Source organism: Bos taurus, chromosome 5 (assembly GCF_002263795.3).
Source record: "Bos taurus isolate L1 Dominette 01449 registration number 42190680 breed Hereford chromosome 5, ARS-UCD2.0, whole genome shotgun sequence".
Classification (NCBI taxonomy): Eukaryota; Metazoa; Chordata; class Mammalia; order Artiodactyla; family Bovidae; genus Bos; species Bos taurus.
Window position 1 is genome coordinate 110,334,779 of NC_037332.1, and position 13,603 is coordinate 110,348,381.

General features: G+C 48.4%; 1 protein-coding gene across 6 annotated transcripts in view; it reads left to right on the forward strand.

Moving 5' to 3' along the window:
* The window catches only part of GTPBP1 (GTP binding protein 1), a 24,522-nt gene continuing 10,919 nt past the window's right edge, over positions 1 to 13,603 (forward strand). For 3 of the 6 annotated variants that reach the window (XM_059886337.1, XM_010805710.4, XM_005207322.5), the window contains exons 1-5: positions 1 to 204; positions 2,786 to 2,897; positions 9,077 to 9,257; positions 9,817 to 10,165; positions 13,005 to 13,128. In XM_059886337.1, the coding sequence (XP_059742320.1) occupies positions 13 to 204; positions 2,786 to 2,897; positions 9,077 to 9,257; positions 9,817 to 10,165; positions 13,005 to 13,128 (958 nt within the window). In that variant the 5' untranslated portion in view covers positions 1 to 12. Of the gene's footprint in view, positions 205 to 2,785; positions 2,898 to 3,142; positions 3,209 to 9,076; positions 9,258 to 9,816; positions 10,166 to 13,004; positions 13,129 to 13,603 lie in introns of those variants that run through there. The other 3 variants (NM_001017938.1, XM_015471376.3, XM_059886338.1) reach the window with 3 other exon arrangements.

The window sequence follows — 13,603 nt, forward strand, 5'->3', positions numbered from 1 at the left end:
AAGTTATTAAAGATGGCGGCGGAGCGGAGTCGCTCCCCGATGGAGTCGCCGGTCCCGGCCTCTATGTTCGCCCCCGAGCCCAGCTCTCCGGGGGCGGCCAGAGCCGCTGCGGCTGCCGCCCGGCTCCACGGGGGCTTCGACTCGGACTGCAGCGAGGACGGCGAGGCGCTCAACGGCGAACCGGAGCTGGACCTCACCAGCAAGGTAGGCCCCGGGCGCCGGCGGCTGAGGGGACAGGGCACTGAGGGGGAACCGGGCGGTGGGCCGAGCCGTCTCTGGGGCGACGGCGGGGGCGGGAGGGGCCAAGCCCGCCCACCTGTAAGTGCGGGACGCGCGGCGGGCTCCCGGGCTAGGGGCGGCTCCGGCTGCCCGCGGGCACCGCAGTCCTTCTCTGGTGGCGCCCACCCGGCCTCCCCGCCGTCCGGCTCCCGCCGAGATCACAACCCCTCGGCTCCGCCACGTGGAACGCGGGCGCCCGACGCCGGCAGCTGCCCGCGCAGTGGCGGTCCCCACGCGGTGCCGCCTCCCCGGGACATCGAGAGGGACTCTCTCCGTGGACTGTCCACGGCAGCCGAGGGTCGAAGGTGGCTCTGGCAGGGCGAGCGCGGGAGGATCAGGTAGTCGAAGGGGGAGCCGGGAGGCAGCTGCGGCTCTTCCTGGTGTGGAGAAAGGCAATATTAAGTAGTCACTCAATCAAGAATGTCTCCTTTAGAAATCCACCCAAAACAAAAGTGAAAGATGGGCATGACCCATAGTTTCGTCTTCTGGGAATGGAACCTTATCTTGTATGACTGGAATAATGAAGGACGTTTTAGATCGTGTTTTCTGAGCTTTTGCGAAGGTGGGCAGGATTTTAAGGGCTCAACCTTCTGCTTGGCGCTGGTGGGGGCGGGGATAAATAATTAAGTATAATTTGGGACTGGCGTTTTGAAGGTTCCTAACGTTGCTAAAGGAAAGAATGCTAGGTTGGGAGTCGGACTAGGCTGGGTTCCCTTTGCTGCCCTGCCAGTTAAAAAGGCTCTGTGACCTTGGGAAAGTGTCTTAACCTCTCAGTTCTCCAGCTTCATCATCTTTTTTTAGTACAAATACGTAGTAAAAATGAGAAACGTATGTAAGAAATCTACTACACTGCCGGTTACTTACTACTCAGTAAATGTTTGAAGGGAATTGAAGGAACTGATGATTCTCTGTGCAGATTAAATAGCAGCTGATGCAAGAGAGCACACCCATCTCACCTCCTACCTGTTGTTGGATACTTACAATAGAGATGTTTAATGAGTTTTGAAAACATTTGTGATTTTTTAGTCTGTGGTGACAAAACTTCATGAAACTTGATCTAAACTGGAGAGAACTTTCTTGAAACCAACCGCTCTCTCCCTCTAGTCTCCACTGAGCGCTTAAAAGCCAGCACTCCAGCTTAGCACAGGGTCCTCTCTGGTGCCTCTACTGCCATAATGAGGCTGCCGGCCAGGTTCAAAGAGAGGATGATCAGGGGAAGTGTATGAGGCAATGGGACACAATGCAGAAGACCCAGCACCTAGGTTCAAAGTACAGGCTCTGATGAGTCAACTCAGGAAATTGTAAGAGACGCACTTGACTCGGAAGCAGATGAACTAGATGTCAGTTCATGGCCAAGGTGCTGAAGAAGCCTGAAAACAGTGGGAAATGGCCCAGCAGAGTTGCAAACAGATTTATTTCCTGACCAACTTATTTAATGTTCCAGGGTAGGGAGGTGTGTCTTCGTCATGAAGCTGAGGAAGTCTTTCTCATTATTTTAAAGATGCTATGTAAATTAATACTGATGATATTGAAAAAAACTGATGTGATGAGAGAGAAGAGATGGGTTAAATAGACTGATTCCTGAGGGAAAGGTTAGAAGCTGTAAGTGTATATACTTGCCATAGTTAAATGTGGGGATGGACATAAGACTCTGAGAGCTTCCAAAGAGAGAGAGAATTAGTGAATTGCGGTATCTAGTTTCATTTAGGAATGACTGGGTGGGGAAAACTGTAATTACCACTTATTGAGCTGTGGAGTGGATGCTTTACATGTTATCTTATTTGGTCTTTACAGTGGCCCTAGGAGGTAGGTAATAGTATCTCCATTTTGTAGACTAAAAAAACTGAGACTCAGAGGTTAAGTTCTTTGTCCAAGGTCACATATGACAGTTTGAGAATGGAATTTGACATGCCTGTTGGTAAACAGCCTCCCCAAATAAATGGTTGATATTTTAATGTTATTGGCAGAAATTCACAAAATGATGGTGTTGATACCCATCTTAGAGGTAAGGGTGTTTTGTTGATAAAGATAAATCTTGCAGCAGTTTTTGCCGATTCCTAAATAATCAAGATAGCCAAGGCAAGATGGAACAGAATTCTTATGTTGTTATAGGAACCATTGGCCTTGGATGGAGAGCATGGCAGTATATGAGATCCCTGTCCTGTGAGTTGCAAGCTGCAGGTAGAAGACCTTGGCATGTAGGTGTAAAACACTGCTCATTAATTTCTGGCTACAGTGCCACATTGTCAGTCCCTGTGGCTCCTGCCCCTTGTGTTAAGCAGCAGGAGGCAGGCTGCTCACACCCTCTTTTCTGTGGGTTGGGGTTCGAACAAACTCATAAGGCCTTGAGCTCAAAGGCTATTTGAAGAGAGGCAAAGAGGCCATGAGGGGCTGCGAAGCTAGTTTAGGTCAGGGCGCAGTGGGGCTCAGTCAGGGTCTTTGATCTGCTTTGGCTGTGGTGCTCTTCTAGTAAGTGTGGTCCTAAGGCTGTTGGTTTCTCTTCTAGCTGGTTCTAGTGAGCCCTACATCAGAGCAGTATGACAGCCTACTTCGGCAAATGTGGGAGAGGATGGACGAGGGATGCGGAGAGACCATATATGTCATTGGGCAGGGATCAGGTGAGCATAGTTTTCCTTTCACTTTATTTTTAAAAACATTATTTAGAGCACATTTTCCCTCTTTTATCAACTTTTCCTGTTCGTGTGTCTCAGTTGCAGTGATTCTTTAGTGTCTGCAGAACTGTTTGGGAGAATGTGAAAGTACAACGTGATAATGTTAATTCCCACCTTAGTGGTCCTAATGTGCTTGACTTTAAAGATTCACTTTCCAAGAGATTTTACAGAAGCTTCGTTTCTGCTTCCAGTACCCTGCATTTGCATAAGGTGTGATGAAGCACAGAGCAAGGAAACTTCTTGTCTGAGATAATGGAGTAAGTCACAATTAGGTCTAGAATTAAGTCTTCCCTAGGTAGTTCTAGGTCTTCCCCTCCAAGTCTGATTTACCAGTCCCATTGCTGCTTGTTGCCTGCTTAGCAGAGAACCTCTGTGATACTTCTTGATGTCAGCAAGAAAAGGACATCCAGAATTCTCTCTTCAGCAAGGCTGCCTTGCCCTGGTCCACACTGACCAGTCAGTGGGAATAGCTGTGAGATCCTATCACATACGTAGGCTTGTTGCCATTCTGGAAGAGACTGGTTATTGCCCTCTAGCCCTCTTATTCCACTTTAGGGGCCCATTGTTTTAGAGGAAGGCCATCCCCCTGACAGAATCCCAGATTATATCCTGGGCTTCCCACCCCCGGTCATTCCTAGTTTATACTCTCAATGCAAAGCCTGCTTACTCTTACCTTCATTTAGACATTATCTTTGCTAAAATGGCAGCTGGGCTTGTTTAACAGTTATCAGTTTAGCCTGTACTAGATCTTGTCTGTGGTCTTTGCAAGTTTTAAGTAGGCCTCCATGCATCATTAAAGGACTAGTTCTCTTCACTGAATGTAGCTTTTTATAAAGACAGGTAATAATTCTTCTACAGTGTGAGTCTAAGATGGTAGAAATCTCAAAATCAGTTTTGAACTGTTTGACAAATATCTATTAAGTATCCTTCTAAGGTCTTGATACTGTTGCAAAACACTGGATACTTATAATCTGTCCTCTGTCCTGAGAAGGAAAGATGGCATATACATAATTAACTTCAGTAGAAAACAGCATTTAGAAATGCTGCAAAATTGACGCAAGGAAGAAGAGTTTGATCTCCCAATACTGCTCTGCTTTCCTTTGAAATGTTTCTCATGTTTATCCTTTCCTTTCTGTCTTTGCTGCCACCTCCCCAGTTTCAGGTCTTATCACTTTAAAGAAGGCATGGTGAGAGAGATAGGCCAAGCAGGAGGTTCATGTCGAGAGAGAGAGATGGTCAGCATTGTCAAGTGTTACAGAGACAGCAGGGAGAGTTAGGTTCAGAAAAAGCCATTCCATTTGGTGACTAGGGGTTCATTGGTAGCCTTTTGAAAGCCTTTGTGTCACATCTGGCCTGCTGTAATAGGATGAACCACTCAAAGATCACTTCAAACGTATAAAATTGAAGAAAACCACATCTAGGTCAATTCTGACAAGTCTTGGGACTGTTTGTTGAAGATGCAGATTCTTAAAGCTGAGTTGAGTTCGACTCTGCGACCCATGAACCCTAGCCAGCCAGGCTCCTCTGTCCATCAAATTCTCCAGGCCAGAATACTGGAGTGGGAGGCCATTCCCTACTCCAGAGGATCTTCCCAACCCAGGGATTGAATCCGGAGAAGGAAATGGCAACCCACTCCAGTGTTCTTGCCTGGAGAATCCCAGGGACGGGGGAGCCTGGTGGGCTGCCGTCCACTGGGTCGCACAGAGTCGGACACAACTGAATCGACTTAGCAGCAGCAGCAGCTCCTGCATTGCAGGCGGATTCTTTACGGTTGGAGCCACCAGGGAAGCCCTGTAAAGCCCCCACTGCTCCCTTATTCTTTAATATGAACTCTTAGTGAACTTTACCAGACCTTGATGGCTCACAGTTAATTAACCCTCCCATGGCAAAGCATAAGAACAAACATTCATTAACATGTATCTTACACACCAAAGCATTATCTTGGCATCTACCAATTGGATACTATTAGATTCATAGTGACTCCTTCCTGCTGGAATTTTTTAGAGGCAGAAAAAGATTGCAACTAGTTAAACAAGTTCAACTTCAAATGGAAGACTGAAGGAGATGCAAAGCCCCAGGGGTCAGCTCCAGCACTGACTTCCTGTGTATTTGGGGCTTCCCCTCTGTTGACTGCTTCCTTCATCTGTAAAATGGGGCTAATGGTACCATCACCCCCACCGCCACCCCCGCCTCAGAGAAATCTGTATAGATAAATTAGGTTATTAAAAAATTCTAAGCAGGGTGGAGGATTGTGCTCTTTAAATATACATTCTTAAGACTGATATTAAAAGGAGGCACCGTGATTAGTTAGTTCAAGTTCTGTAGTTAGGTCAGGTTCTGGAACCTGGCAGGTCTGAGTTTGCCTTACGGGTTCTTTCCCTTGCCTTAAAATGGAGATAATAATAGAATCTAGCCCGTGGTATCGTGGTGAGGATTAACACTTGGCATATAGTAAGCACTATATAAATGCTTAGTTAGTATTAGTAGTTAGTCACTTTTTAAAGGTTCCAGGTTATAATTGATTTACCATGAGATCTCTTTCAAAAAGAACCTTGTTCATTCCTCAAATATTAAATCATGACTTTCTAAGAACTAAGTACTGCATTAAAAGTTCAGGAAATGTGGGAGGAGTATTATAAGTTTGTGGCAGGGTCAGAGAAGGCTTAAAAGTCTTTCTGAAGGAGGAGGTGCCCGATGAGTGAATTCTAAAGGATGAGTAGGAGTTTCCTAGGTGAGTGGAGGCAGTAGTCAGTGAGCCTAGAAAGCCACAAGCACAGAGGCATGGGGGCATTGTGATTGTGGAGTTTTTGGTGGATCAGAGGTGATTCAGTAAAGTGGGAATGAGGGTGAGATTGGGAGTGTCAGGAAGGGACACTGGACCGGTAGTCAGGGCCCAGCTCTGAGAGTCTTTGAATGCCACACCAAAGCGTTTAGACTTGTATCCTAAAAGTATGGGGACCCCCTACTGCATGTTGAGCAGGAGGGTGAGTCAGGAAGCAGGACTGAAATCTGACTCGCTTCCCACGAGGCTTAATATGTGGCCCTTAGTGATTGGACCTCTGACTTTTCTCCTTGGCTTTTTTTCCCACTCCTACCAAGTGAGGACATGCTGGAGAAGGCTGATGTGACTGGGGGTATTTTCAGTCACAGAATACTGGGAGCCCTGGATGGATAGGTGACGCTATTGATTGCCCCCTGGTGTGAGATAGAACCTGAAAGCATTGCTTTTCAATGTAACAGAAACAGAAAAGGGGATCTGGCCAGAATGGCAAGGCAGCCAGCCTTCTCTCAGGAACAGTTCCAATCCCTTCTCTAATCCAGAAGATTTCCAGAGCTCAGTTGGCCATGCATTTAGAAGCTCCTTGACCCAACTGCTCACTCTTTGCTCATTTGTTTTAGCATTTTGCAGACATTTGCGGACTTGGTATAGGAAAGGCACCCCTCATGGAGTGTCCAGGGATATTTGAGATAGGGTCCTTATCCTCGAGATGCTTGTGTATAGTGGGTGAAGACACATCCAAAACACTATTCGTGGTAAATTTCATAAGGGAGCAGAATGGGTAGGCTTTTGACAAGTGGAAATGTGCTGATTGGCTTTCCAGGGTAGGAAATACATGAGCAAAGGTGTAGAGCTGGCAGAGTGCAGAAAACATGGGGGATGGTGACTGGGCCATCTGCACTGGAACAGAATATAGGAGGGGAGGATGGGGAAGGGGTGGAGTAGTTCTAATTCCTTAGATGGACACCTCTAAGGAATTAGAACTGGACGCTGCTGGACCTGGGAAGCCCTTCCAAGGTTTTGACTTGAAAGTGACAATGTCAGCGCTGTGCATTGTTTAGGAACTCGAGCTTGTGCATCTATGCAGGATGGGTTGGAGGAAACAGATGGGATTTGTTAAGACCAGTTAGGGATCTTGTGATGATTCAGGTGAATAAGGGCCTGAATCAGGCTGGTGACATTGGACTGGCAAAGAAAGGAGAGCAGGAACAAGGAAAGCTAGACTTGGCAGGACTAGAGTGATGAGTATTAATCTTGGGTGACTGGAAGGATAGTGGTGTCATCAGAAACAGGGAAGGCAGGAGGAGGAACTGGTCTGGCTTTAAGGGGAGCCCTTGCCAAAGGAACAGGCTCTAGGTGTGGAATCAGAAGACCCATGGCCCCTCTGCTCCCTCCCAGCTCTGAGACCTCTGGGTTCCGTGTACCCCAATACTAAATGGGAACAGTAGTATCTAACTCATAGGGCTACAGGGAGGACTGAAATGCTTTGTTAATGCTGTTAGTTTTTGTGCTGTTGTTTAAAAAGGGAGTGGATAGAGCTCTGGGAAGAGGACTAGTTATGAATGTTTTTTGTAGTTTTCAAATGACAGTGGAAGCCATAGAATATCCAGATAGTTGAGGGGAATGTTCAAGGATAGAGAAGAGGGCCACTGACCAACTACTGAAAAAGGCTGGCATCTAGGGGCAGGAGCAGGAAGAGCCAGGAGAGGAGACAGAAGGAGAAACCAGAGGGTGGGAGGTGAAGCAGGAGAATCTGGGGGACTTCCCTGGTGCTCTAGTGGTCAAGGCTTCAAGCTACCAGTGCAGGGGGCACTGGTTCGATCCCTGGTTGGGAAACTAATCCCACATGTGGCAAGGCATGGCGAAAGTAAATAAATAAAAAGAAAAACAGAGTTCGGGTTATAGGCAAGCAGAGTGGGAGTGAGGTGCTTCAGTCAACAGGGACGGTGGCCAGTGGCGTTGACTCTGCAGGCTTGAGGAAAGGACTTTGGATGAGGGGGTAGAAGGCGTCTGCTGACTTGAAAGCCAGTTTTTTCCCAGAGGCATCAGATCAGTGAGTAGGTGGTGAGGAGGTACAGTCACCAAGTGTCCTCTGGCGGGGATGGCAGCACGGTACATTTGCTGGGGCACAGGAGGAGAGGTTGGTCTCCTTTAGTTTAGGAATGGCTTGAACTTGTTTGTAAGGGGAGACGTGGAAGCAGATGAGAGCAGCTGCAGGGTCTTGGGAGGCAGAAAAGAAAAGAGGTGGGGCATATGCTGCAGGTGAGCCCAGGGAAGGAGCAGGGGTGCTCTCGGGGAGACAGGCTGGAGGAAAGCGGAGGCAGCTACTGTGGGAATTAAGTGTGACTCCATGTGGGAAGCACCTGACCAGATTGTCAGACAGTAGGCACTCCATAAATTACCGGTTGATTGGTCCTTCCTCCCTCATCCTAAGCTCAGACTCAGTTTTTCCAGCTCCTTGCTGGACGTTTCACCTGAGCCACCTCCGTGAAAAATCTGTCCCTAAAGCCGTTCGTAAATTCTCTCCCCATTTTCCTTTGTCTCCTGTCCTTGTTATCTCTTGACTGTATTATTAGAATTCCTTCCTAAACTTGGCTCCCCGTTTCTGGTCTCTTGCTTGCCAGCACACACTTTACATTGCTGCTCAAGAGATCTTTCTGTCCCACGGCGATCTGATCATGTTACTCCCCCATGTAACCACCAAGGCTTCCCTCCCTGGTATATGTGTGTGTTGCTGCTGTGTGATGTTCACCTGCCTGACCATTTCCACCTGTCACATGGTCTCCTGCCACTTGACATCCTGCTCCCCAGCACACCAAGCTGCTTCTCGGTCCCTGAATGTGCCATGATCTGCCGGGCTCCACGCTTTGCTCTGCTGCTTATCATGTTTTCCCTCCTTTCTCTGCAGGCCCGTTTTTCATGTTCGGAGTCCCAGCTTGAAGTCAGCACCCTGCAAAGCTGTGTTCAGCTTCCCTAGGCAATGCTAGTTGCTCATGCTTTACATTCTCTTTGTACTGTTGTATAGTACAGCACTCAAGCAGTATGGCAATTAATTAATTTCCTGTCTCTCCCACTGGGCTGTGAACCCGCCAAGGGCACCTGTATTCCCAGTACCCAGCATGAGACTTGGCATGAAACCTGGGAGAGTCTCCCTGATTACCATTGAAGGAATTAATGACTGCCCTGCTTAATGGGGAAGCCCTGTTACTTATGAACTCCACACGTGCCCGAGTGTCAGAAGTGTCAGGTAGAGAGCCATGTTCTGCAGTGCCCAGAGTGGGGCCCTGGTGACGGGTGGTTAACTGGCTGACTTGGTGGCAGCTGACGTGTGGACTCTTGTCACCAGATGGGACTGAGTACGGGCTGAGTGAAGCTGACATGGAGGCCTCCTACGCCACCGTGAAGAGCATGGCAGAGCAGATAGAGGCTGATGTCATCCTCCTGCGGGAGCGGCAAGAGGCCGGGGGCCGTGTGCGCGATTACCTGGTCCGAAAACGAGTAGGAGACAATGACTTCCTGGAAGTCAGGTGAGGGGCCCTGAACGGTTCCAGGTCCCCTGCAGCATGACCTTGGGGTCCCGGGCACCACAGAGAATGGTGATTGAGCCTTTGACACCGGGCACACTCACTTCGTCCTTTTGCTTCCTGAGGCCTGGAAAGAGTGTCCAGTGACATCAATAGCTCCATTCTATGTTTCCATACTTTTTCATCTTTAAATCCTCCCATTTGGAAAGAGTGGGAGGGAGGCCAGCCCTGCGTTCTGTGGCCACTTTGTGGGGGTACTTGCTCTCCCCTCAGCCTGGGAGGCTAGAAACCAGGGTCATGGAGGAGAGCAGCATGTGCCCCTCTTGGCTTTAGGGCTCTTGTCGGGGAGCTCAGTTCCTCCTAAGTAACATTTTAGTCCCTGGGTACAGCTCCAAGAGCATTCCCAACGTGCTCACCCATGACTCAAAGGAGCAGAGAACTGGAGAGGCTCAGGGGTGAGCCCGTCCCTACAGGTCCAGTTGCTGGAGTTCACTTCACTCACCTACCAACTCTCACTCACCCACCAACTCTCACACAAATGTATGGGTTTGTGTACACGCAGGGTAGCAGTTGTGGGCAACGTGGATGCTGGCAAAAGCACGCTTCTGGGGGTCCTGACACACGGGGAGCTGGACAATGGGCGAGGCTTTGCCCGCCAGAAACTCTTCCGCCACAAACATGAGATTGAGTCGGGTCGCACCAGCAGCGTGGGCAACGACATTCTGGGCTTTGACAGTGAAGGAAATGTGGTAAACAAGCCAGACAGCCACGGCGGCAGCCTGGAGTGGACAAAGATCTGTGAGAAATCCACTAAGGTGATTACCTTCATCGACTTGGCCGGCCATGAGAAGTACCTGAAGACCACTGTCTTTGGCATGACCGGCCATTTGCCTGACTTCTGCATGCTCATGGTAAGTGAGGTGCTGCTGAGGAGGGCGGGGGGCTTCGGCTCGGATCCTGGGATATGGTGGTATACAAGTGTTTACAGTTGTTCTGAGGCAGGAGCCTTTTGGTTTAGGGCCTTGAAACCGGATAAGAATGACAAGTGTTGCAAGGGTGCCCGGTCTTCTCAAGGGTGTACCTTGATCTTTCTGCTAGGTCAGGCCAGGAAGAGATCCTCGAAGAGAAACCAAGGTGCCATCTGCAGACCTCTCTTGTTTTTCAGAGAGGTGTAGAGGAGGGTTCTCCCGGGGCGTTTCTTACTACCTTCTGAAAGGAAACACCTCTGAAAGGTGTTTCCTCCTGGGGTCGGGCTATTTTTGAGGTGATATTGGGCAGCACCCTCAGAGATGGGGCAGCCTGGGGACGAAGTGGAGGCGAGAGCACGGACAGCCACTGAGGGGCTAGAAGGCGGTCTCTTCTGAGCCTGGGACTGGTGTCCGCCTCTCACAGCTACTTGTTGAGAGGCTTCTGTGTGCCTGGCACTGTGCCAGGCCCGAAAATAGAGCCGTGAACAGGCTGTCCTGAGCACCCATAGAGCTCACAGTCTGGTGGGAATAGACTTTTCAGCACCTCACCACGTGGATAAACTGAAGAGGGAAGGGAGCAGAGGCTTCTGGGCTGGATCACGTTGTGAATCCTGCAGTTGGGTCTCTTGGATCTTCCTGGCCAGAGAGTAGGAGTCTGTGAGGCCCACAGCCTTGGTCACGACTTCAAAGCTTTCACAGAGTGCAAGCAAGCTGGTTTTCCTTTGGCAAATCCTTCTCAAAGCCCTTCCCCATTTCCCAGTCCCTCCAGCTGCCTGTATTAATAAGTATAGTAAATGAAAGCATCTGTTCAGCACAAACTTGATCAAGTTGCCCAACGAACAGGTTCTCGGGCAAATTCTCTCCAGCCTGGAGAGCAAAGAGAGGCAGAGCATATGTGTGAACACTCGTCAGCTCTCTGCCCAAGGTTCTTAGGATCTCAGTGTGGTTCATCTCCTGTGTCTTTGGACGTTGCAGAGGACCCTTACCAACCTTGACTGGCCAAGGAAAGCTGCTCTTCCCGAAGGGGTTTTAGAGGAAGAGCGTAGAGTGTATTTGGGGCAGTTGTTGGATTAAAATTAAGGGTATAGAAATCAGTTTAAAATGAGCGTTTTTCTAACTGAGCTACAGTTAGCTAGTGTCAGTCACTTTGCAACCCTATGGGCTATAGCCCTGCAGCCTCCTCTGTCCGTGGGATTTTCTGGACAGGAATACCGGAGTGGGTTGCCATTTCCTTCTCCAGGGAATCTCCCCAACCCGGGAATCAAACCTGGGTCTCCCACATGGCCACAGTGATCAATGGACATGTCTTCACCCCAGATGAGATGTTATAAATTATTTAACTTTTAGGTCAGGAGCTAAATACTAAAAATCTCTGTAGAAAACAATGAAATACTTGATTATTGTTTCATGGCAGTCAATTTCAAAAAAAAAAAAACCTTGAAAATACAGAGATAGCAGAGAGAGAGCTTTCTCATATCCCTCTTGGAAGAAGATAAGCAGGTCTGGGTAGGTTAGGAAAGGTGGTGGGAGGGATGGGAAGATTTAGGAGGAAGATGGTAGAGAGGTCGTGGTGTAGTCAGAGGGAACATGTGTGGGCCATCTGTGTTGGTGGGGTGATAGCTCCCCTGGGAACTGTGATGACCAGTGAGAGCATCGCTTGAAAACACTCTGGAATGTATGAAGGCCTGTATAAATATGTCATGGCAATTTTAACCTTATTTTGTTTTAGTGAGTAATACATGCATATGGTATAAAAATTAAAAGGTACCTAAGGACTTTAGAGGCTTTCCACTTTAGAGTGAGAAGTCTCTCTCCTGCCTCTGTTCCGTTTTCTCCGTAGGCAACCAGTACAGCCAGTTTCTTATACATCCTCTAGAGATATTTCGTAATCATACCAGCAAATGTGTGTGTATTGAAAGTAGATTATATTATAGACATTGTGACTCTTCACCCCAAATGCCTCTCACAGGTCCTAAAATACTTGAGCGCACAGTCTGCTACTGTTTTTACACCCAAGAAGATGAACAAGAGTGCACTAATATCATACAGTATCTAGTCTAAAAGTGTTTACATTATCTCAGATGTTCCCTGGGATGTCTTACAGCTGCTTTTTTTCAAACAGTGATCTAATCACCACTCTTATACCACCTTGCTTTTCTCCCCTTCAAACATGTCTTAGAGAGTACCCCATATCAGTGGAGAGGAATTTCCTCTTTCTTTTGCAGGCACACTTGTGCATGTGCATTAATTCATGTAACTGGCCTTTATGATACTTGGAAATGTTTATTGTTACAGGAAGGAATGATAACAGTAGTAACAGTGGCTCTTGCCTGAAGACCTAATTCCTGCTAGTTCTGTGTGGCTCTTTAAAACATGTTTGGTTATTTAAACCTCAAGTGAACCCTTTAAAGTGAATAGTATTCTCCTCCCATTTTATAGATAGGGTAACTGGGGGCCAGGGATGTTAAACTGAATCCACTTTGATGACTCTGGACAGTTCTTTTCCCAGACTGAGTTTGTCTTCTTTTTTATTGCCTCCAAGTCTCCTCAGATTTTGACAGGCCATCTTGTTATATGGGAGGTTAAAGCGGTCTGTGCCCAGCCCAGCTTTCAGCTACAGCTGTTTGGTTTCTGGCCGAAGACTTGCGGCCCCTGTGTTCTGTTCTGATAGTGGCCTCAAAGATGAGAGTGCTCTCTTCCCTCAGGCTTCTTTGCGCCCCTGTGCCCACCAGCAGCACTCTCTGTGCCCCTTGTCCTGATAGTCCTTTCTGTGTTGGGGCAGGTGGGCAGCAACGCTGGCATCGTAGGGATGACCAAGGAGCACCTGGGCTTGGCGTTGGCCCTCAACGTGCCTGTGTTTGTGGTGGTCACCAAGATTGACATGTGTCCTGCCAACATCCTACAAGGTAAGTGCTGGCGGCAGCAGTCTGTGGCACAGTCACCCACGGTGGCTCCTTGGTGGTCTGCAGCCTGGGATCTTCTGCTTCCTTGTACTGGGCATAGACCTTGGCCTGAATGTCCACCAGCCCAGAGACTTCTGCTTCCTCCCTGTTTGGCTCTTGGTCTGAGCACAGCCTGGAGTTACCTCCTGCTCATTGTTCCTTCTGGTTAAAAATGCAGGATCCTTGAAGGCCCTAATCTGGCATCTCTTTTCAGATGGTTCTAGGCAGAGGGAGTTGGGTTTTTCCATCTAAGCTGGGCATATATGGAGACATTTGGGCAGAGTCTGATGGTCTTTTGCAACCAAAGGCTTCAAAACAAAGTTGAAAGACTAGGCTATAGATGGTGGGAGAGAATGATCTTTCTGGAGGGCCTCGTAAGGGCTTCTGCAGGTGTCTAAACATCCAGAGATCCTCTTGTCAGATGAATTTTTTCCCAGGA